Source organism: Ascaphus truei, chromosome 6 (assembly GCF_040206685.1).
Source record: "Ascaphus truei isolate aAscTru1 chromosome 6, aAscTru1.hap1, whole genome shotgun sequence".
Lineage (NCBI taxonomy): Eukaryota > Metazoa > Chordata > Amphibia > Anura > Ascaphidae > Ascaphus > Ascaphus truei.
The window spans coordinates 43,393,058-43,418,311 of NC_134488.1; the positions used below are offsets into that span (position 1 = coordinate 43,393,058).

Below are 25,254 nucleotides of genomic sequence, written 5' to 3' on the forward strand. Positions count from 1 at the left end.
TCTCAGTTACATGCTCTTTGTAGTGATTGCCAGGGAACAGAAATATCTTCCTCCGTCATAGATGAGAATGGAAAAATGTCCCCTCCATTAATTGGTTGTAATGCGCAATTGTGGTAACTTGTGATCTTAGTGGTCCATATATGAGAAGTAATTCTGCGCCGACGCAGTGGTGTAAAAAAATGTGATATTTTTGCCCTGAAATACAACATGATTATTAAGAATATGTCTCCATAGAACTTGGCACATACAGTACTGTACACAGCACTATTCTAGTATTCTGTGCCAAAAATACAGCAAACGCCACGAATACCAACGCAAAACCTTCAAGAAAAGTGACACAAGCCGCACATTCCTTAGAACATAGAGCTGCACTAGCATCCAAATTACTCCATTAATCACTCAATTGATTGTAGACTGACACAGAACCGGAAAATGGAGCAATTTAAATTAAAACAAACGTGGCCTGCCGCAGGTATTATTCGGTGTGCGTTGTTACCTTAAGGAGGTACATGCTCGGCATATCCTGGGTACATGCTGGAAACATTTCAGTGACATTTCTGCAGAGACTAATGGCCCATCGGATTAACACAGCAGGGGTCCCTGGAAGTCCCATTCAGTTTTAATGGGACTGCCAGGGACCCCCACTGTTAATCCGATGGGCCATTAGTCTATCTGCAGAAATGTCACTGAAATGTTGCAGCATGTACCCAGCATGTACCTGGGTCTTGTTGGTGATTGCCCCAGAATTGTTTTAGAATACTCGTCGGCCCTACAGTAAGTGTTATTTTGTGTATTCAGCTGGAATGTGCCTTGTGTTAACTATAACGGCTGTTCGGGCTAAAGAGGTGTTCCCTCTGAGGCTGCACTTATAGTGCCGGTGACAGTGACAGCAACGGAATGGCTTTTAAACCAATGTATTGAAGCCAACAGATTGGTCGCGATCGCTGGAAGTCACTTCAATTTAATTTTTCAGCGACTTTAGCGTGACGTCAGAGTCGCCGTCGCCAGCACTATAAGTGCAGCCTAAGGATGCTTATCCATCGATCTCCATTATAGTCAATGCCGGGATTTAACCTGACATTACTTGGGGTGAGAGGGAGGGTGATGGGGAGGGCCAGAGAGAATCGTTATAAAAGTCCCACGTGCTATGCAGTATATACCACCCCAAACTCACCTTTACATCGTATGTGGAGAGACAGCTGTGCACAGAAGGGAGCACACACCTCTCTTTCTCTCATTTTGATAACGTGCTCTAGTACGGAGTGTCCTGGTGTGTAGCGCATTAGAAAAAAGTCAAAATAAATACAGCTAACATGATGTTATAAGCCCTGAGATAAAGGCACTCAGTGGATCTTGGCTTTTGAGCCTAACTTTCGGTTTTGATTCATCAGGCCCTTAGAGAAGGGGAGAGCAAACTTTTGCAGCTGCGCCCGCCTGCCTTCCCTCCGCTCGTGCTCGAGCCCTTTCCCTTACCTTGATGCATCGTCAAATGACGCCGCGGGTCATGTGACGTCACGTGACCCGCAGTGTCATTTGACGCGTGTAACGTCACATGACCCGTAGGGGTCATTTGACGCTGCGTTGCCATGGGCACAAGTGACGATAGCAGAGTCAAGGTAAGTAATAGCGTTGCAGAGGCCTCCCGCGATCACACGGCATTTAATTTAAATGCCTTGGGGAAGAGCGCGGGGGCCTCTGCAACCGCCCGCTCCCCCCTGAGGAGCGCGCCCCTCACTTTGCGCACTGCTGCCTTAGAGTTTACGATTTTTGTTTATGGCGCCTACAGATAGGTCTCACACGAAACGCAGTGAAAATGGGCTTAGAATCAGACTTTAAGCAATGAGAGAGCGATCAGGGTGACTGGTGGAACATTCTTTTTGTTAATATTCGAGAGCTTTTACAAGAAGCGGCAGCATTGTAACCCATGTAGGTTTCTAGTCTTTATGACGGTGTAAAGATTAAGACATATTATAATCCCAAGTAATCTTTGGAGTTAAGTACTTTGTAAGAAGTGTGATCCAGAATCCATGCTTTTGGGCAAGATCGACAAGCACTAAGAAATCTTGGAAACGTTACAATATTTACAGTAAAAACTGCGTGTCTGAACATAAATATAAAGACACAAACACAATTTCGTCTTCCCCAATTCAGCCTTAGCCTTTAATTCCTTAACATTAATAAGGACTTTTGTGTTTAAAATGCAAAGCCATACGGTATTTCAGATAATCCTTTATTCCCTGTAGTATCAGATGGTCACGCAAAGCATATAATAATCTGCATAGCAGGATCAGGTCCCGGACTTTGATGCCGCATTGAAGAGGAGGATGTGCACTGGCGTTGTGGGATCACATGTGTTTTGACCTACTCAGAATATGACAAAGATAAACACACAGAGCGTGTGATCCGGAATAGTTTAGTAGTTCGGAATTGCATGAGAATTAGAACTTCAACTCAAAGGGTTACATGCAAAGATTCAGCTACGGCGGCGGCCAGCTTTATTCTTATATTTACCCATGGCTCATCTTCCCCGCATCTTCCCCTCATCCATGACGCGCGACCCCCTGGGCCTTACCCCGCCTACCCCGCCTACCCCGCCTTCAACCTCCATCTTCGGGCCATCTCCGGGATGCCGGCGAAACTCTGGCACGCACCCTGGCACGCGTGACCGGCGCACCAGTGATGCGCGCCACGCGTCAGAAAAAAAAACAAATCAGCTGGGTCTGCCCGCACATTGCGGTGGCGGCCGCAGGAGAATAAAGGCGGCCGCCACTGTATGAGTCAGCACAGGTAGTCAGTGAACGAATTGACTGCTGACAATTGATTGGAAGCCGCTGCTGCTGCATACATTGTTTCTGTGATAAACTTCCAGTGTAAAAATAAATTCATGTTTCTTAGGCATTCTAAGTGTATGTCAGAGGAGGGCGGAGCCCTTATTCAGTATGCAGTATTCAGGGTTCAGCTTAGGACATACTCTGTCCTCCCTCCTTCGAAACTCCCATCCCTATCCTGCAAAACCCCTCCTCCATCCTGCAGAATTCCCTCCTCCCTGCTCCTAAACTCCCTCCTTCCACCCACTAAATTCTCCCTCCTTCCAAAGTCCTTGATCCCACCTACAGAATTTGCTTACTACATTTGACATCAAATATTAACATATATGTCCTTTAATTGTTCCATTCAGACGCTACCTGCAACACCTCGAGTTTCTTCATAACACCACCCCCTATAACCTCCCCCTACCTCCTCCCATTGCTCCATAAAACTATTCCCTTTAACACCTGCCATTGCTCCATATAACCACACCCGATAATTCCTCCTATTGATTCATACAACTGCTTCCTAAACCTCCCCCTATTACTCCATATAACCGCTCCCTATAACTCATCCTTTTACCCAACATATACACACTCCCTACAACTCGAATTGCCCTATTTAACCACTCCAAATAATGCCTTCTAATACCCCATATAACCGCTACATATAACTTCTCCTATTAATCCATAAAACTGATCCCCATAACTCCTCCTATTATCCCACATATACACACTCCCTATAACTCCTATTGTCCCACATACCAGCTCCAAATAACGCCTCCTAATTCCCCATATATCTCCTCCTATTAACAGATATAACTGCTCCCTATAACTCCTCCTATTACTCCATATAACATCTCCCTATAACTCCTGCTATTGCTTTATATAACTGTTCCCTTTACAGTATATGGCTTTATCATATTGCTTTTTTATAACTTCTCCCAACACCGCATGTTGACACGATAATAAAACACAGTGATAGATGACCCAAAACGGGCAGTAACCCTCCTCATTCTTACGGCAAAGGATCAGATTCTTGCAGGTTTAAATACAGTAAGAAAAAAAGAAGAAAGAATCGCAGAGAAACGCCACAGTGTAGCACAATTTTTAATAAAAGTAAATGAAAACCAATGGCAATAAACTCACAACGTCTGTCACTAGCCCTCCCCTTCATATATACCAACAGCTGGTATATATCACACTGCCAGTGACCACAGAGGCAACTGCACAATCTGACCAGCGGACAGAGAAGGACCTGCCACTTGAACCTGTGGGCACCACACTCCCCCCCCACCCAAAAAGTGTGAGAGCTGCTTTTACCTTGACACCTTGTGAGTTTAGTACCACTTGTTTTAACTTATTTTAATTAAATAATTGTGTTGCGTTATGGGCGTTGTCTGTAATTTCTGTCTTCTCTTATTCTACATGTGCTGAAAGAAGAGAGGAAAACCTCAAACAGAGAGAGAGCTGCCCAAGCCTGCAACACATCCAGGACTCTGGGACTTGCATCAGATAAGGACTCTTTCCTCACCAGGAACTTTTTCATTTCATGAACTTTTTAGTTAATTAGTTATAACTGTAGAGGTTTTTACATTGAGGATTTGGCCCGCAGGTCATCTTCCATGAGACTGTTTTTTTCTCATTGATTCACATATTTGTTTAGGGAAATTATCATCCTGATTTGCACACTGTATTACACACTAATTAATCAGATCACTTTTTTGTAGCACACTTCTGAATACCCCTTTTTTAAATACAGTAACACCTCTCAGTAGCAGGTACATTTAAGCAGCTGTTACCGGTTAACTGAAGATATAATGGATACATCTTTCACTAAGCAGGAAACATATATACAGGAATTTAATTCCAAAGACTACCTTGAAACATACTATTCTGCAGAAAAGGGAGTCCTGAAAGGAGAATGGCTGGACTTTGCGTTAAGAAAATTTCATGAGACCTTCACCCCAGGTAACTGTAACTTGAATAATGTCTAATTAAATTAGACAGTTTTCTTTTCATACATCACGTAATTACAGTAGATTTATCTTGCCGCTATACAGCAAGCATGTTATTAGCATATAGGCCTTTCTCTGTGTGCATTAAACAGCCTTTGGGAGACAGATTATTGTTCAGAACTGTTTATCTACTGAAATAAGTATACATTTAGCAGCAAATATACACTGTTTTAATTTTATTATTATTAATAATGTATTTCCATTTTGTCACTGTAAATAGCGCAATTATTTTTTCCAGATTTAAATACAGTTTCTATAGAAGTTTACCACTTTTGTTTTGTTAACATTCTAATTTTCAGCCTTTAGATGCAAACGTAGGTAAGCCAAGTGTGATCCAAATTGGTTTATTTATTAGAGCATTATGAGAGGACCTAAAGGACTATTGCAATTTGTGAGGGAAGCTGAATAATATGGGATAAACTAAAAAGAACTGAAAATTGGGATTTAACCCCTTCAGAGATATCTCAGTGCAATTTATTCAGTCCTCCGTGCAGACAGTAGGACCAAACGAAGGTGGGGATTGTGTCCCCCCACCCCCAAATTCCACCCCCCCCCTGAAACATTGTTGCTGTCTATTGTCTCTGCACAGGGGACTGAATAAATTGCAGTGAGATATCGCTGAAGTGGTTAAATTAATTGTTTGCAGTCATTTATTGTTTATCCTGTCTGCGGACTAAGGGGTCATTGGGTGGGCGACCACGACGGACTAGCATAGGGAATCAAAAGGACACCACAAACAAAGTATCTGAGATGTCCTGTGAGTGTGCCTAGGTAACCCTCTTTGGTTCCCTACATGTTGGATAATACGCACATGTGATTATTATATTAAGGTTGGAGATGTAAAAACCCTTGTCACTCATATTATGTTGAACCAGTAAACGAACTAACAATAACATCTGTATAACTTCCCTACATTTTGAGTTTAATTGGCCACCATGCATTTGATAAATCTAATGATTAGGTTTGATGCTTTTTGTCATGAATTAGTAAATGGAGAGAGGCAGAGAGAGAGAGAGATAGAGAGATAGAGAGATAGAGAGATGGAGAGAGAGATACAGACAGATGAAGATGGAGAGAGACAGAGAAGAAATGGAGAAATACAAACAGATGGAGAGAGAGAGGGAGAGATACAGACAGATGGCGATGGAGAGGGACAGAGAGAGAGAAATGGAGAAATACAGACATGGAGAGGGAAAGAGGGAGAGATGGAGAAAAAAGACAGAAATTAAAATGAGTATGCTGGTTTGTTGAAAATAAAAGAAGACAGGAGTAGAAGTAGAAATAGAACTTAGAGGATTTGATAGGCGGTGTCACAAGTGACACACCCGTGAGCATGTGAGTTGTATATGTGACAATGGTTAATGGTTAATGGTTAATAGATACAGTTACATCCCATTTTCCGAAACAGTTGTTGGCCCCAGATAACCTCACTGCTAGACAAACACAGAAACACAGACTGGATCAGTGGTCTGACCAGCCATAAAACCATACATGTATTTTAAAGTTGTAACTTGTAAGAAGTACTGTAAACTGTTTGTGTCCCAGATTGTTAAAATACTGAATATTTTCATGGTATTATCATGACATGTGGTAAAAGGGTAATATGCATAGAGAGAAACGTATCCCTTTAAAAAATAAATTAACTTAGTCCCATACAGTATTAGAGCAGTTAAATGTTGCACAATATGGTTCACTCCCCTCAAGCAGATGTTAGAAGCCAAACATTCCAAAGTAGAGTATACAGAGTACAGTGAACTTGACTAATGTTTAAGTAATTATCCCCACAGAACAGGACATTACTGGCCAATAATGACCTGGCTGGAAGAGTTGAAGGCCCGCAAAGCCGAGGGACTTTAACCCATCCAGGGCATTATTGGCCAGTAATGCCCTGTTCTGAGGGGATTATTATTATTATAGGCTAAATGCAGGCCTTTTTCATAAATAAGACACTTTTGTGTAGTTATATAGATTTTTTAAATTAAAATAAAATGTTAAATACATTAAAGCACCTCTGTATACACTTAAACTGCAGCTATCTATATCCACACACAGCCGCCCCCTCTGTGTACACACACACACACACACACACACACACACACACACACACACACACACACACACACACACACACACACACACACACACACACACACACACACACACACACTGCAGCTCTATACACACACACACACGCACACGCACACGCACACACACGCACCTACACACACACACACACACACACACACACACTGCAGCTCTATACACACACACACACACACACACACACACACACACACACACACACACACACACACACACACACACACACACACTGCAGCTTCACACACACTGCAGCTTCACACACCTACACACACACTGCAGCAACACACCTACACACACACTGCAGCTACACACACACTGAAGCTACACACATTGAAGCTACACACAGAGAGAGAGAGAAACTGCAGCTAAAAGCAAACTTCAGAAAGCCACTTACTTTGCAGCTACACAAGCACTCTCTCTCGCCCCTCAACTCAAAATTAATCTGTGTTCGCGGAGGGAGGGGGAGGAGTTACTGCCTGCTGCTACTTACGGACCAATCCCCTGCCCTTTCTGAGATCTTTTCTTGTCTTCTGGCCAATCCCCTGCCCTGTCTCACAGCTGGTATGACAAAAGGAAAAGCTGATTGGCTGGAAATAAACACATTGGAAATAAACACATTGCAAGCTGTAAAAATTCCTGGCATTACTAAATGAATAATGCCCAGAATTTTAACCAATCAGAGAGCAGGGATTTCAATAATGCCCAGAATTGTACAGCTTTAGTCTGTAATTGTGTATAAACCGCTGTTCTAATGAGTGAGCGACCTCAAAAGACCTTTGGATGGATAGAAGTTTTTTTATTAAAACAAAAAAAACTGTAAAATATTCTAATTTATATTTCTGGTTATAGGGTGAGTTACTAAAGTCTTCTGGCTGAAGAACAGTAACAAAGTCAGAAAAAAAATCACCATATTTATTAGGGAAAAGGAATCCTATCGCAAGCTACAGTACACAATTTGTCTCATTGATACTGTGCATCGGCTACAATGCTTTCATAAAGGTTATCCCCAGATTTGCAGCTGTGAGAGTTTAGCAAATGACTCCCATCATGTCCTTAACCATGATAGTGGGTATTTAAATCATGATAAGGGACATTTATGAAGCCATATTTCAAAGTCTCCCAGCTGAAAAAAACAGGGCAAAACTGGAGAACAAAATTGCACCAGATGTATCAAAGAAACAGATTTCGTAGGGTATAATTGGATGTTTTGATTTGCTCCAGTTTTTCTCACTTTTGCAGCCACAAGACTCTAATAAAGATGCAGCCGCCAGTATCCGAGCACTTGCCTGGGTAAAAACTTAGGCATTCCACAGTAAATGCCTCAACATTTCTGTGAGATTCCTAATGGCCCATCGGATTAACACTGTGGGTGTCCCTGCAGTCCCATTCAGTTTGATTCAGTTTGAATGGGACTGCGGTGACGCCTCCGCTGTATTAATTAGACGAGCCATTAGGAATCTCACATAAATGTTGAGGCATTTACAGTGAGACTGCCCCAGATTTTCCAAGGCAAGTGATCTAATACTGGTGGCTGCATCTGCAAATGCCAGTTTTATTTGTGCATCAAATATCACCAACTGCTCCATGTAAGCAGTTAAAGCAGCAAAACATGTGAAATCGTAGATGTTTTTAAAATAAATCAGTTCTATAGTATTAGATAACTATTAATGCTTTTTTAAATGAGTATTAATATACTAAGCATGCTTTGATTTCTGTAGTAGGCTTTAGCCCATCTCCCCAGCAGTGCAAGATATTTGTAACACTTTTCTGTTTGTGATAATCTGTTGCTAATATTCTCAGCAGTTTGAGTTGTAAACTGTAACAATAGATGTTAACCTAGCAATATCAGGATACATTGTAGCTGACAGGAATAAATGGAGAAACAAAGCGCACAAGCAAAAACGGAGCAGGAAGGACACAGAATCAAAAATAGAATAAAAGGGCACTTTAATGTGACAAAAGAACCATCCAACGCGTTTCGAACATCACAGCGTTCTTTTTCAAGGATAAAACATAGTGTAATAACATCCATTAAATACCCTCTTACTATGGATGTTATTACTCTATGTTTTATCCTTGAAAAAGAACGCTGTGATGTTCGAAACGCACTGGATGGGTCTTTTGTCACATTAAAGTGCACTTTTATTCTATTTTTGATTCTGGGTTCTTCCTGCTCCGTTTTTGCTTGTGCGCTTTGTTTCTCCATTTATTCCTGTTTACTACAATATTGGCACAGGCGCAGCCTGCCTACCACTCCTAGGATTTGTGAGTATTGCTTATTATTCAGGGGAACCTGCCAATGAGACTGATTGTTGGTGGGCTTGTACCATCTACCACCTGTCTTCAGGAGTATAGTACCCATACTAGGGGTTATGATGTACTAATACCATTACTCATTTTTTATACCTTGGATTAGTGTTTTGGCTTACAATATTCTTTTATTCCTGGCATTGGAGCGCTTTAGGCTATTTTCTCTACATTGTAGCTGACTGAAGGATTCATTGAAACCGAAAGGCAGCCATTTAGTTAGGCACACTGTGATAGGGTGAAGTCAAACCCTATCAATTATGCCTGGGAAACATATGTCTGAGTGCTTCATCCAGCACTCATAAGGGTTAATTCAGGTGGAAGTTAGGAAGTCAGGAAGTAAGCTGACACCTGAGAGCCAGGAAGGTAGATAAGGATCTTGTTACCAGCAGTAGCTGCCTGTGTCAGAAGAGAGCACATGGATAGATGTGCTGCTAGCCAGAAGGATACAGCACACTACTTACTGCAGCCAAAGTAAGATTTCTTTCATTTGTTTGCATGACTGCTTAAAAAGACTGTTACGATTTGGGTATGGTTTAGCCAGCCAGCCTGCTAGCTAGGACTGCTGTGTTAGTCAGTTTTCTCCCAACGTGGAGCAGGATTTATTTGCTTAAAGGGACAGTGTAACCGCATGTCATGTTGCTGTGGAGAAATAAAGCCACTGAACGTTTTCATTTATCCTGAAACTACACGTGTGGACTGTTCCCTGACCTCGGCTACAGGCCGTCCTGCACACACACAATCAGGATTTTGCAGATTGTTAACAGGAGCACCCAAGGATTACTACAGTATCTTAGGTTAGAATGTAGAATTATACATGTCACATGCTTTACATAGAAAAATAAGAAAAAAGAAAGACAAAAAAAGTGGGGAATGTACAGGAGTATTGCTGCTTAAATACCAAATATGTGGCATTAGAAAATTCAAGCATCATAATAACAATTTCAAGCTGATTTGTCAATCTTCTTTTATCCCCCAAAGTATTTCTGTGGATGAGTTATAACTAGATCCTGAAATAAATTAGAAGGTAAAAAACTAGTGTAACAGAGCATAAAAGATAAATAATTTGGACATGATGAAGTCGTTACCAGGAGCATTCATCTCATCTGAAAATACAGAAATGTGCAAACCTTCCATACAATCCTTATTAGAACGCAGAACGGTAGGGTTATTGAGAACTGATATACATTTGAATGGCCCACGAGGGAAGTGTTTTATACTGTATATTTTATTTGTAGGATTAACTTTCCAGATGTCCCACTGCTTCCATGTAGATGCCGTATAGCTGATCCTCATGTGTACATGCGGAGAGTAGACATGGCAGGTCGTAGGGAACTTCATGGAAATTATACTGTATGCCTGAAATAATGTTTTCTGTATCTTTCATTTGCATATTGCAGTTAAGACAACATATTGTTTATTGGTGGATCAATGCTTAGGATATTCATTATCTGTATATAAAGTAAGCAGCAATACTACTGTACATCCCACCAGATTTTTTTCTTATTTGTACAAGTAAAACTTGTGACAATGTATAATTCTACATTCTTACCTAAACTAGCAATTGTTTGGTGCTCCTGTTATACATCTATCAAAATACTGATTGTGTGACTAATGGAATAGAATGGCAACTTTGGTCTGTGTAACTCAGCAGCGACAATGTATACTGATATTGCTAACAGTAAATACAGTATAAGGGTAAGTACATCCAGTAGAAAGGTGCAGAGGAAACAGTCCTGGTGGTGTCCTGGGCATAAAAGATGGTGCAGGGGCTTACGAGGTAGACCCGCGCGCTGGGGCTGCCTGGCTCGGCACCACGTTGTTCTTACTTCCGGGTTGCGGCTTCTCGCAGGACCCGTAAATAGTAGCCCGCCTCAAACGCCGGTTCCCCAGAAAAACTCACTCCGGCGTGCCGAAGAGTCTCTGGTTGTTGGTGGGACAGCTGGTGCTTGGTACACCAGTGGGCTGACTTCTAACTGCACCGTAGGGCTCTCGCAACGCGTTTCACACAGTGTTGTGCTTCATCAGGCATTGATCTTCAGTTTGAACTGTATCAGATCAGAGCTGACTGTTCAGAAAGAAGAGAAGCATTCTAACACTTTAGAAATGTTACAGAGCTTATGTCCAAGCAAGAATGGAAAGAGAAAGCTATTTCTTTAAACGCTCTGCAACTGTCGTAATGCAGACTGCCTTTAGAGGAATGAAAGCTCATCAGCTTGATTGCAGAAATAAAGCAACCTGTGTTTTTCAGTTAGTTTGTAGAATGTAATGACAAATGAAGAAGTATGAACATTTGAAGAAATGTGTGATTATGTTCCAGTCAAATGTTAGAGAATGTCAGCAACAAGATGCTACAGGAATGTGATGGAAGCTACTTGTGTAATTCAATCCTATAGGTCCTATAAGTGCATCTACTGTGCTGTTGCAGTGCTCCAATCTGCTTACCCAGAAAATGCAGAATAGAAGAATCAAGTTAAGACTGAAAAGTGCAATACAAATACAAATCGGGCTACTGTGTCCATGCTGAACCAGACTCATATGATCGTGACTGTGACATAGTGGGGGAGACAGCATGAAGTGTGGGAAAACTGGTTGCCAAGTGAGTTGAAGAGTTGGAGAAATGGAAAGATGAGCTTACTGTAAGTGAGAAGTTCTCCGCAGTGTGGAGGAAGCTAAGTGCATCAGGGAAAAGCAGTGGTTCAAAGAACTCGAGCGACAGAGTATATCCAAGTCAGGTGCATAAAAACCCAGAGAGGAACAATTTAGAGTTGGTGGAAAAGATGTACAGTGACGAGAAAAAGTTTGTCAACCCCTTAGGATGTTCACATATTTGAAACCTAAAATTTTATTAGATCCTAATCGAAGTCCTAATAATAAATAAAGATAAACTGATCAAACAAATGACATAAAAACCTGATACTTTTTCAACCTTTATTTATCAACAAATGATTGAACATTCAATATCCATGTGTGAAGAAGTGCCGTATGCGAACCTTTAGATTCAGTACCTGGTGGCGCCCTCTTGAGCAGCAATGATTCCAACTAAGCGTTTCCTGTAACTGTTCGTCAGTCTCTCACATCGGTTTTGAGGAATTTTGGCCCATTCTTCCTTACAGAACTGCTTGAACTCAGTGAAATTTGAGGGCTTCCTTGCATGGACAGCTCGCTTCAGGTCCTGCCACAACATTTCGATGGTGTTTAGGTCCAGACTTTGACTAGGCCTTTCTAAGACGCTGAATTTCTTAAGCCATTTTTATGTGAATCTGCTTGTATGTTTAGGATAATTGTCTTGCTGTATAACCACTTTAGGTACAGCTTCAGCTCATGGACGGATGGCCTGACATTCTCCTCTAGAATCTTCTGCTACAATGCAGTATTGATGGTTGTGTCAATGATGGCAAGCCGCGCCAAACTATCACACTCCCACCAACCTGTTGGGATGAGGTTCTCTTCTTCGAAGGCAGTGTTTGGTTTTCGTTAACTATAATGTTTCTCATTGAGGCCAAAACGTTCTACTTTTGACTCGTCTGTCCAAAAAACATTGCTCTAGAACAGGGGTAGGGAACCTTTTTTCTGCCAAGGGCCATTTTGATATTTATAAAATCATTCGAGGGCCATACAAAATTATCAACTTAAAAATTAGCCTGCAATATTTGGTCAAACATTTAATGAACTCACCACTAATGTGATGGCTGGAACTGCTTCTATTTGGGTGACTGACTTACTCTTGGGTGGTGGGTGACTATGACTGACTGCGGGTTGTTGTCTGTGCACACGCACACACACACATACACACACGTACACCGGGCAGGGGGAAGGGAAATCAGACTCTCAGACCCACTCTCAGACTCTCAGACCCTCTCTCAGACTCTCAGACCCACCCTAAGACTCTCAGACCCACACTCAGACTCTCTGACCCACTCTCAGACTCTCTGACCCACTCTCAGACTCTCAGACCCACTCTCAGACTCTCTGACCCACTCTAAGACTCTCAGACCCACTCCCAGACTCTCAGACCCACTCTCAGACTCTCAGACCCATTCTCAGACTCTCAGACCCACTCTCAGACTCTCAGACCCACTCTCAGACTCTCAGACCCACTCTCAGACTCTCAGACCCACTCTCAGACCCACGCTCAGACTCTCAGACCCACTCTCAGACTCTCAGACCCACTCTCAGACTCTCAGACCCACTCACAGACACTCAAACCCACTCTCAGACTCTCAGACCCGCTCGCAGACTTTCAGACTCGCTCTCAGACTCTCAGACCCACTCTCAGACTCTCAGACCCACTCTCAGACTCTCAGACTCACTCTCAGACACTCAGACTCACTCTCATACTCTCAGACTCTCCAACCCACTCGCAGACTCTCAGACCCGCTCTCAGACTTTCAGACCCACTCTCAGACTCTCAGACCCACTCTCAGACTCTCAGACCCACTCTCAGACTCTCAGACCCACTCTCAGACCTCAGACCCACTCTCAGACTCTCAGAACACCTCTCAGACTCTGAGACACACTCCCAGACTGGTAGACTAGCCCTCAGACTCTCAGACTCGCTCTCAGACTCTCAGACCCACTCTTAGACTCTCAGACCCACTCTCAGACTCTCAGACCCACTCTCAGACTCTCAGACCCACTCTCAGACTCTCAGACCCCCTCTCAGACTCTCAGACCCGCTCTCAGACTCTCAGACCCACTTTCAGACTCTAAGACTCAAAGACCCATTCTCAGGCCCACTCTCAGACTCTCAGACTCACTCTCAGACACTCAGACTCACTCTCAGACTCTCCGACCCGCTCTCAAACTCTCAGACCCGCTCTCAGACTCTCAGACCCACTCTCAGACTCTCAGACCCACTCTCAGACTCTCATACCCTCTATCAGACTCTCAGACCCACTCTCAAACTCTCAGACCCGCTCTCAGACTCTCAGACCCGCTCTCAGACTCTCAGACCCACTCACAGACTCTCAGACCCACTCTCAGAATCTCAGACCCACTCTCAGACTCACTTTCAGACTCTCCAACCCACTCTCAGACCCACTCTTAGACTCTCCGACCCACTCTCAGAATCTCAGACCAATTCTCAGACTCTCAGACCCACTCTCAGACTCTCAGACCCACTCTCAGACTCTCAGACCTGCTCTCAGACTCTCAGACCCACTCTCAGACTCTCAGACCCACTCTAGCTCTCAGACCCACTCTCAGACTCTCAGACTCGCTCTCAGACTCTCAGACCCACTCTCAGACTCTCAGACCCACTCTCAGACCCGCTCTCAGACTCTCAGACCGACTCTCAGACCCACTCTCAGACTCTCAGACTCTCAGACCCACTCTCAGACTCTCAGACTCTCAGACCCACTCTCAGATTCTCAGACTCTCAGACCCACTCTCAGATTCTCAGACTCTCAGACCCACTCTCAGACTCTCAGACTCTCAGACCCACTATCAGACTCTCAGACCCACTCTCAGACTCTCAGACCCGCTCTCAGACTCTCAGACCCGTTCTCAGACTCTCAGACTCTCATACCCACACTCAGACTCTCAGACTCTCAGACCCACTCTCAGACTCTCAGACTCTCAGACTCTCAGACCTGCTCTCAGGCTCTCAGACCCACTTTCAGACTCTCAGACCCTCTCTCAGACTCCCAGAACCACTCTCAGACTCTCAGACCTATTCTCAGACTTTCAGACCCACTCACAGACTCTCAGACTCTCTGACCCGCTCACAGACTATCAGACTCACTCTCAGACTCTCAGGCCCACTCTCAGACTCTCAGACTCTCAGACCCACTCTCAGAATCTCAGACTCTCAGACCCACTCTCAGACTCTCAGACTCTCAGACTCTCAGACCCACTCTCAGACTCTCAGACCCGCTCTCAGACTCTCAGACTCTCAGACCCACTCACAGACTCTCAGACTCACTCTCAGACTCTCAGGCCCACTCACAGACTCTCAGACCCGCCCACAGACTCTCAGACCCACTCTCAGACTCTCAGACCCACTCTCAGACTCTCAGGCTCTCAGACTCACTCTCAGGCTCTCAGACTCTCACTCTCAGACTCTCAGACCCACTCTCAGACTCTCAGACTCTCAGACCCGCTCTCAGACTCTCAGACTCTCAGACCCACTCACAGACTCTCAGACTCACTCTCAGACTCTCAGGCCCACTCACAGACTCTCAGACCCGCCCACAGACTCTCAGACCCACTCTCAGACTCTCAGACCCACTCTCAGACTCTCAGAACCACTCAGACTCTCAGACCCACTCACAGACTCTCAGACTCTCAGACCCGCTCACAGACTCTCAGACTCACTCTCAGACTCTCAGGCCCACTCACAGACTCTCAGACCCGCTCACAGACTCTCAGACCCACTCTCAGACTCTCAGACTCTCAGACCCACTCTCAGACTCTCAGGCTCTCAGACCCACTCTCAGGCTCTCAGACTCTCAGACTCTCAGACCCACTCTAAGACTATCAGACCCGCTCTCAGACTCTCAGACCCACTCTCAGACTCTCAGACCCACACACAGACTCTCAGAATCTCAGACCGGCTCAAAGACTCTCAGACCCATTATCAGACTCCCAGACCCGCTCTCAGACTCGTTCTCAGGCTCTTAGACCCACTCTTAGACTCTCAGACCTGCTCTCAGACTCTCAGACCCGCTCTCAGACCCACTCTCAGACTCTCAGATCCACTCTCAGACTGTCAGACCCACTCTCAGACTCTCAGACCCACTCTCAGACTCTCAGACTCGCTCTCAGACTCTCATACCCGCTCTCAGACTCTCAGACCCACTCTCAGACCCGCTCTCAGACTCTCAGACCCGCTCTCAGACTCTCAGACCCACTCTCAGACTCTCAGACCCACTCTCAGACTCTCAGACTCTCAGACCCACTCTCAGATTCTCAGACTCTCAGACCCACTCTCAGATTCTCAGACTCTCAGACCCACTCTCAGACTCTCAGACTCTCAGACCCACTATCAGACTCTCAGACCCACTCTCAGACTCTCAGACCCGCTCTCAGACTCTCATACCCACACTCAGACTCTCAGACTCTCAGACCCACTCTCAGACTCTCAGACTCTCAGACTCTCAGACCTGCTCTCAGACTCTCAGACCCACTTTCAGACTCTCAGACCCTCTCTCAGACTCCCAGAACCACTCTCAGACTCTCAGACCTATTCTCAGACTTTCAGACCCACTCACAGACTCTCAGACTCTCTGACCCGCTCACAGACTATCAGACTCACTCTCAGACTCTCAGGCCCACTCTCAGACTCTCAGACTCTCAGACCCACTCTCAGACTCTCAGACTCTCAGACCCACTCTCAGACTCTCAGACTCTCAGACCCACTCTCAGACTCTCAGACCCGCTCTCAGACTCTCAGACTCTCAGACCCACTCACAGACTCTCAGACTCACTCTCAGACTCTCAGGCCCACTCACAGACTCTCAGACCCGCCCACAGACTCTCAGACCCACTCTCAGACTCTCAGACCCACTCTCAGACTCTCAGGCTCTCAGACTCACTCTCAGGCTCTCAGACTCTCACTCTCAGACTCTCAGACCCACTCTCAGACTCTCAGACTCTCAGACCCGCTCTCAGACTCTCAGACCACTCTCAGACTCTCAGACCCACTCTCAGACTCTCAGACCCACTCTCAGACTCTCAGACCCACTCACAGACTCTCAGACTCTCAGACCCGCTCACAGACTCTCAGACTCACTCTCAGACTCTCAGGCCCACTCACAGACTCTCAGACCCGCTCACAGACTCTCAGACCCACTCTCAGACTCTCAGACTCTCAGACCCACTCTCAGACTCTCAGGCTCTCAGACCCACTCTCAGGCTCTCAGACCCACTCTCAGACTCTCAGACTCACTCTCAGACACTCAGACTCATTCTCAGACTCTCAGACTCTCCGACCCACTCTCAGACTCTCCGACCCACTCTCAGACTCTCAGACCCACTCTCAGACTCTCAGACCGCTCTCAGACTCTCAGACTCACTCTCAGACTCTCAGACCCGCTCTCAGACTCTAAGACCTGCTCTCAGACTCTCAGACCCGCTCTCAGACTCTCAGACCCGCTCTCAGAGTCTCAGACCCACTCTCAGACTTTCAGACTCTCCGACCCACTCTCAGAGTCTCCGACCCACTCTCAGACTCTCAGACCCACTCTCAGACTCTCAGACCCACTCTCAGACTCTCAGACCCACTCTCAGACTCACTTTCAGACTCTCCAACCCACACTCAGACCCACTCTCAGATCAATTCTCAGACTCTCAGACCCACTCTCAGACTCTCAGACCCACTCTCAGACCCTCTCTCAGACTCTCAGACCCACTCTCAGACTGTCAGACACACTCTCAGACTCTCAGACCAACTCTCAGACTCTCAGACCCGCTCTCAGACTCTACGACCCACTCACAGACTCTCAGACTCTCAGACCCACTCTCAGACTCTCAGACTCTCAGACCCACTCTCAGACTCACTTTCAGACTTTCCAACCCACTCTCAGACCCACTCTCAGACTCTCAGACCAATTCACAGACTCTCAGACCCACTCTCAGACTCTCAGACCCACTCTCAGACTCTCAGACCCACTCAGACTCTCAGACCCACTCACAGACTTTCAGACTCTCAGACCCGCTCACAGACTCTCAGACTTACTCTCAGACTCTCAGACCCTCTCTCAGACTCTCAGACCCACTCTCAGACTGTCATACACACTCTCAGACTCTCAGACCAACTCTCAGACTCTCAGACCCGCTCTCAGACTCTCCGACCCACTCTCAGACTCTCCATACCACTCTCAGACTCTCAGACCCACTCTCAGACTCTCCAACCCACTCTCAGACCCACTCTCAGACTCTCAGACCAATTCTCAGACTCTCAGACCCACTCACAGACTCTCAGACCCACTCTCAGACTCTCATACCCTCTATCAGACTCTCAGACCCACTCTCAGACTGTCAGAACCACTCTCAGACTCTCAGACCAACTCTCAGACTCTCAGACCCGCTCTCAGACTCTCAGACCCACTCTCAGACCCACTCTCAGACTCTCAGACCCACTCCCAGACTCTCATACCCTCTCTCAGACTCTCAGACCCACTCTCAGACTCTCATACCTGCTCTAAGACTCTCAGACCCGCTCTCAGATTCTAAGACCGGATCTCAGGCTCTCAGACCCACTCTCAGACTCTCAGACCCACTCTCAGACTCTCCGACAAACTCTCAGACTCTCCGACCCACTCTCAGACTCTCCGACCCACTCTCAGACTCTCAGACCCACTCTCAGACTCTCAGACCTGCTCTCAGACTCTCAGACCCGCTCTCAGACTCTAAGACCTGCTTTCAGACTCTCAGACCCGCTCTCAGACTCTCCGAACCACTCTCAGACTCTCAGACGCCCTCTCAGACTCTCAGACCCACTCTCAAACTCTCAGACCCGCTCTCAGACTCTCAGACCCGCTCTCAGACTCTCAGACCCACTCACAGACTCTCAGACCCACTCTCAGAATCTCAGACCCACTCTCAGACTCACTTTCAGACTCTCCAACCCACTCTCAGACCCACTCTTAGACTCTCCGACCCACTCTCAGAATCTCAGACCAATTCTCAGACTCTCAGACCCACTCTCAGACTCTCAGACCCACTCTCAGACTCTCAGACCTGCTCTCAGACTCTCAGACCCACTCTCAGACTCTCAGACCCACTCTAGCTCTCAGACCCACTCTCAGACTCTCAGACTCGCTCTCAGACTCTCAGACCCACTCTCAGACCCGCTCTCAGACTCTCAGACCCGCTCTCAGACTCTCAGACCCACTCTCAGACTCTCAGACTCTCAGACCCACTCTCAGACTCTCAGACTCTCAGACCCACTCTCAGATTCTCAGACTCTCAGACCCACTCTCAGACTCTCAGACCCACTCTCAGACTCTCAGACCCACTCTCAGACTCACTTTCAGACTCTCCAACCCACACTCAGACCCACTCTCAGATCAATTCTCAGACTCTCAGACCCACTCTCAGACTCTCAGACCCACTCTCAGACCCTCTCTCAGACTCTCAGACCCACTCTCAGACTGTCAGACACACTCTCAGACTCTCAGACCAACTCTCAGACTCTACGACCCACTCACAGACTCTCAGACTCTCAGACCCACTCTCAGACTCTCAGACTCTCAGACCCACTCTCAGACTCACTTTCAGACTTTCCAACCCACTCTCAGACCCACTCTCAGACTCTCAGACCAATTCACAGACTCTCAGACCCACTCTCAGACTCTCAGACCCACTCTCAGACTCTCAGACCCACTCTCAGACTCTCAGACTCGCTCTCAGACTCTCAGACCCACTCTCAGACCCGCTCTCAGACTCTCAGACCCGCTCTCAGACTCTCAGACCCACTCTCAGACTCTCAGACTCTCAGACCCACTCTCAGACTCTCAGACTCTCAGACCCACTCTCAGATTCTCAGACTCTCAGACCCACTCTCAGATTCTCAGACTCTCAGACCCACTCTCAGACTCTCAGACTCTCAGACCCACTATCAGACTCTCAGACCCACTATCAGACTCTCAGACACACTCTCAGACTCTCAGACCCGCTCTCAGACTCTCAGACTCTCATACCCACACTCAGACTCTCAGACTCTCAGACCCACTCTCAGACTCTCAGACTCTCAGACTCTCAGACCTGCTCTCAGACTCTCAGACCCACTTTCAGACTCTCAGACCCTCTCTCAGACTCCCAGAACCACTCTCAGACTCTCAGACCTATTCTCAGACTTTCAGACCCACTCACAGACTCTCAGACTCTCTGACCCGCTCACAGACTATCAGACTCACTCTCAGACTCTCAGGCCCACTCTCAGACTCTCAGACTCTCAGACCCACTCACAGACTCTCAGACTCACTCTCAGACTCTCAGGCCCACTCACAGACTCTCAGACCCGCCCACAGACTCTCAGACCCACTCTCAGACTCTCAGACCCACTCTCAGACTCTCAGGCTCTCAGACTCACTCTCAGGCTCTCAGACTCTCACTCTCAGACTCTCAGACCCACTCTCAGACTCTCAGACTCTCAGACCCGCTCTCAGACTCTCAGACCCACTCTCAGACTCTCAGACCCACTCTCAGACTCTCAGAACCACTCAGACTCTCAGACCCATTCACAGACTCTCAGACTCTCAGACCCGCTCACAGACTCTCAGACTCACTCTCAGACTCTCAGGCCCACTCACAGACTCTCAGACCCGCTCACAGACTCTCAGACCCACTCTCAGACTCTCAGACTCTCAGACCCACTCTCAGACTCTCAGGCTCTCAGACCCACTCTCAGGCTCTCAGACTCTCAGACTCTCAGACCCACTCTAAGACTATCAGACCCGCTCTCAGACTCTCAGACCCACTCTCAGACTCTCAGACCCACACACAGACTCTCAGACTCTCAGACCGGCTCAAAGACTCTCAGACCCATTATCAGACTCCCAGACCCGCTCTCAGACTCGTTCTCAGGCTCTTAGACCCACTCTTAGACTCTCAGACCTGCTCTCAGACTCTCAGACCCGCTCTCAGACCCACTCTCAGACTCTCTGACCCACTCTCAGACTCTCAGACCCGCTCTCAGACTCTCAGACCACTCTCAGACTCTCAGACCCACTCTCAGACTCTCAGACCCACTCTCAGACTCTCAGACCCACTCACAGACTCTCAGACTCTCAGACCCGCTCACAGACTCTCAGACTCACTCTCAGACTCTCAGGCCCACTCACAGACTCTCAGACCCGCTCACAGACTCTCAGACCCACTCTCAGACTCTCAGACTCTCAGACCCACTCTCAGACTCTCAGGCTCTCAGACCCACTCTCAGGCTCTCAGACCCACTCTCAGACTCTCAGACTCACTCTCAGACACTCAGACTCATTCTCAGACTCTCAGACTCTCCGACCCACTCTCAGACTCTCCGACCCACTCTCAGACTCTCAGACCCACTCTCAGACTCTCAGACCCGCTCTCAGACTCTCAGACTCACTCTCAGACTCTCAGACCCACTCTCAGACTCTAAGACCTGCTCTCAGAGTCTCAAACCCGCTCTCAGACTCTCAGACCCGCTCTCAGAGTCTCAGACCCACTCTCAGACTTTCAGACTCTCCGACCCACTCTCAGAGTCTCCGACCCACTCTCAGACTCTCAGACCCACTCTCAGACTCTCAGACCCACTCTCAGACTCTCAGACCCACTCTCAGACTCACTTTCAGACTCTCCAACCCACACTCAGACCCACTCTCAGATCAATTCTCAGACTCTCAGACCCACTCTCAGACTCTCAGACCCACTCTCAGACCCTCTCTCAAACTCTCAGACCCACTCTCAGACTGTCAGACACACTCTCAGACTCTCAGACCAACTCTCAGACTCTCAGACCCGCTCTCAGACTCTACGACCCACCCTCAGACTCTCCAACCCACTCTCAGACTCTCAGACCCACTCTCAGACTCTCAGACCCACTCACAGACTCTCAGACTCTCAGACCCACTCTCAGACTCTCAGACTCTCAGACCCACTCTCAGACTCACTTTCAGACTTTCCAACCCACTCTCAGACCCACTCTCAGACTCTCAGACCAATTCACAGACTCTCAGACCCACTCTCAGACTCTCAGACCCACTCAGACTCTCAGACCCACTCACAGACTCTCAGACTCTCAGACCCGCTCACAGACTCTCAGACTTACTCTCAGACTCTCAGACCCTCTCTCAGACTCTCAGACCCACTCTCAGACTGTCATACACACTCTTAGACTCTCAGACCAACTCTCAGACTCTCAGACCCGCTCTCAGACTCTCCGACCCACTCTCAGACTCTCCATACCACTCTCAGACTCTCAGACCCACTCTCAGACTCTCAGACCCACTCTCAGACTCACTTTCAGACTCTCCAACCCACTCTCAGACCCACTCTCAGACTCTCAGACCAATTCTCAGACTCTCAGACCCACTCACAGACTCTCAGACGCACTCTCAGACTCTCATACCCTCTATCAGACTCTCAGACCCACTCTCAGACTGTCAGAACCACTCTCAGACTCTCAGACCAACTCTCAGACTCTCAGACCCGCTCTCAGACTCTCAGACCCACTCTCAGACCCACTCTCAGACTCTCAGACCCACTCCCAGACTCTCATACCCTCTCTCAGACTCTCAGACCCACTCTCAGACTCTCATACCTGCTCTAAGACTCTCAGACCCGCTCTCAGATTCTAAGACCGGATCTCAGACTCTCAGACCCACTCTCAGACTCTCAGACCCACTCTCAGACTCTCCGACCCACTCTCAGACTCTCCGACCCACTCTCAGACTCTCAGACCCACTCTCAGACTCTCAGACCTGCTTTCAGACTCTCAGACCCGCTCTCAGACTCTCCGACCCACTCTCAGACTCTCAGACCACCTCTCAGACTCTCAGACCCACTCTCAAACTCTCAGACCCGCTCTCAGACTCTCAGACCCGCTCTCAGACTCTCAGACCCACTCACAGACTCTCAGACCCACTCTCAGAATCTCAGACCCACTCTCAGACTCACTTTCAGACTCTCCAACCCACTCTCAGACCCACTCTTAGACTCTCCGACCCACTCTCAGAATCTCAGACCAATTCTCAGACTCTCAGACCCACTCTCAGACTCTCAGACCCACTCTCAGACTCTCAGACCTGCTCTCAGACTCTCAGACCCACTCTCAGACTCTCAGACCCACTCTAGCTCTCAGACCCACTCTCAGACTCTCAGACTCGCTCTCAGACTCTCAGACCCACTCTCAGACCCGCTCTCAGACTCTCAGACCCGCTCTCAGACTCTCAGACCCACTCTCAGACTCTCAGACTCTCAGACCCGCTCTCAGACTCTCAGACCCGCTCTCAGAGTCTCAGACCCACTCTCAGACTTTCAGACTCTCCGACCCACTCTCAGAGTCTCCGACCCACTCTCAGACTCTCAGACCCACTCTCAGACTCTCAGACCCACTCTCAGACTCTCAGACCCACTCTCAGACTCACTTTCAGACTCTCCAACCCACACTCAGACCCACTCTCAGATCAATTCTCAGACTCTCAGACCCACTCTCAGACTCTCAGACCCACTCTCAGACCCTCTCTCAGACTCTCAGACCCACTCTCAGACTGTCAGACACACTCTCAGACTCTCAGACCAACTCTCAGACTCTCAGACCCGCTCTCAGACTCTACGACCCACTCACAGACTCTCAGACTCTCAGACCCACTCTCAGACTCTCAGACTCTCAGACCCACTCTCAGACTCACTTTCAGACTTTCCAACCCACTCTCAGACCCACTCTCAGACTCTCAGACCAATTCACAGACTCTCAGACCCACTCTCAGACTCTCAGACCCACTCTCAGACTCTCAGACCCACTCAGACTCTCAGACCCACTCACAGACTTTCAGACTCTCAGACCCGCTCACAGACTCTCAGACTTACTCTCAGACTCTCAGACCCTCTCTCAGACTCTCAGACCCACTCTCAGACTGTCATACACACTCTCAGACTCTCAGACCAACTCTCAGACTCTCAGACCCGCTGTCAGACTCTCCGACCCACTCTCAGACTCTCCATACCACTCTCAGACTCTCAGACCCACTCTCAGACTCTCCAACCCACTCTCAGACCCACTCTCAGACTCTCAGACCAATTCTCAGACTCTCAGACCCACTCACAGACTCTCAGACCCACTCTCAGACTCTCATACCCTCTATCAGACTCTCAGACCCACTCTCAGACTGTCAGAACCACTCTCAGACTCTCAGACCAACTCTCAGACTCTCAGACCCGCTCTCAGACTCTCAGACCCACTCTCAGACCCACTCTCAGACTCTCAGACCCACTCCCAGACTCTCATACCCTCTCTCAGACTCTCAGACCCACTCTCAGACTCTCATACCTGCTCTAAGACTCTCAGACCCGCTCTCAGATTCTAAGACCGGATCTCAGGCTCTCAGACCCACTCTCAGACTCTCAGACCCACTCTCAGACTCTCCGACCCACTCTCAGACTCTCCGACCCACTCTCAGACTCTCCGACCCACTCTCAGACTCTCAGACCCACTCTCAGACTCTCAGACCTGCTCTCAGACTCTCAGACCCGCTCTCAGACTCTAAGACCTGCTTTCAGACTCTCAGACCCGCTCTCAGACTCTCCGAACCACTCTCAGACTCTCAGACGCCCTCTCAGACTCTCAGACCCACTCTCAAACTCTCAGACCCGCTCTCAGACTCTCAGACCCGCTCTCAGACTCTCAGACCCACTCACAGACTCTCAGACCCACTCTCAGAATCTCAGACCCACTCTCAGACTCACTTTCAGACTCTCCAACCCACTCTCAGACCCACTCTTAGACTCTCCGACCCACTCTCAGAATCTCAGACCAATTCTCAGACTCTCAGACCCACTCTCAGACTCTCAGACCCACTCTCAGACTCTCAGACCTGCTCTCAGACTCTCAGACCCACTCTCAGACTCTCAGACCCACTCTAGCTCTCAGACCCACTCTCAGACTCTCAGACTCGCTCTCAGACTCTCAGACCCACTCTCAGACCCGCTCTCAGACTCTCAGACCCGCTCTCAGACTCTCAGACCCACTCTCAGACTCTCAGACTCTCAGACCCACTCTCAGACTCTCAGACTCTCAGACCCACTCTCAGATTCTCAGACTCTCAGACCCACTCTCAGACTCTCAGACCCACTCTCAGACTCTCAGACCCACTCTCAGACTCACTTTCAGACTCTCCAACCCACACTCAGACCCACTCTCAGATCAATTCTCAGACTCTCAGACCCACTCTCAGACTCTCAGACCCACTCTCAGACCCTCTCTCAGACTCTCAGACCCACTCTCAGACTGTCAGACACACTCTCAGACTCTCAGACCAACTCTCAGACTCTCAGACCCGCTCTCAGACTCTACGACCCACTCACAGACTCTCAGACTC

General features: G+C 47.7%; 1 protein-coding gene across 2 annotated transcripts in view; it reads left to right on the forward strand.

Moving 5' to 3' along the window:
• Window positions 1-3,022: 3,022 nt before the first annotated feature.
• Window positions 3,023-25,254, forward strand: part of LOC142496944 (nicotinamide N-methyltransferase-like) — a 121,139-nt gene continuing 98,907 nt past the window's right edge. The window contains exons 1-2 of one of the 2 annotated variants that reach the window (XM_075604066.1): window positions 3,023-4,141; window positions 4,248-4,778. In XM_075604066.1, coding sequence (XP_075460181.1) covers window positions 4,628-4,778 — 151 coding nt within the window. In that variant the 5' untranslated portion in view covers window positions 3,023-4,141; window positions 4,248-4,627. The remainder of the gene's footprint in view (window positions 4,142-4,247; window positions 4,779-25,254) is intronic. The other variant, XM_075604065.1, reaches the window with a different exon arrangement.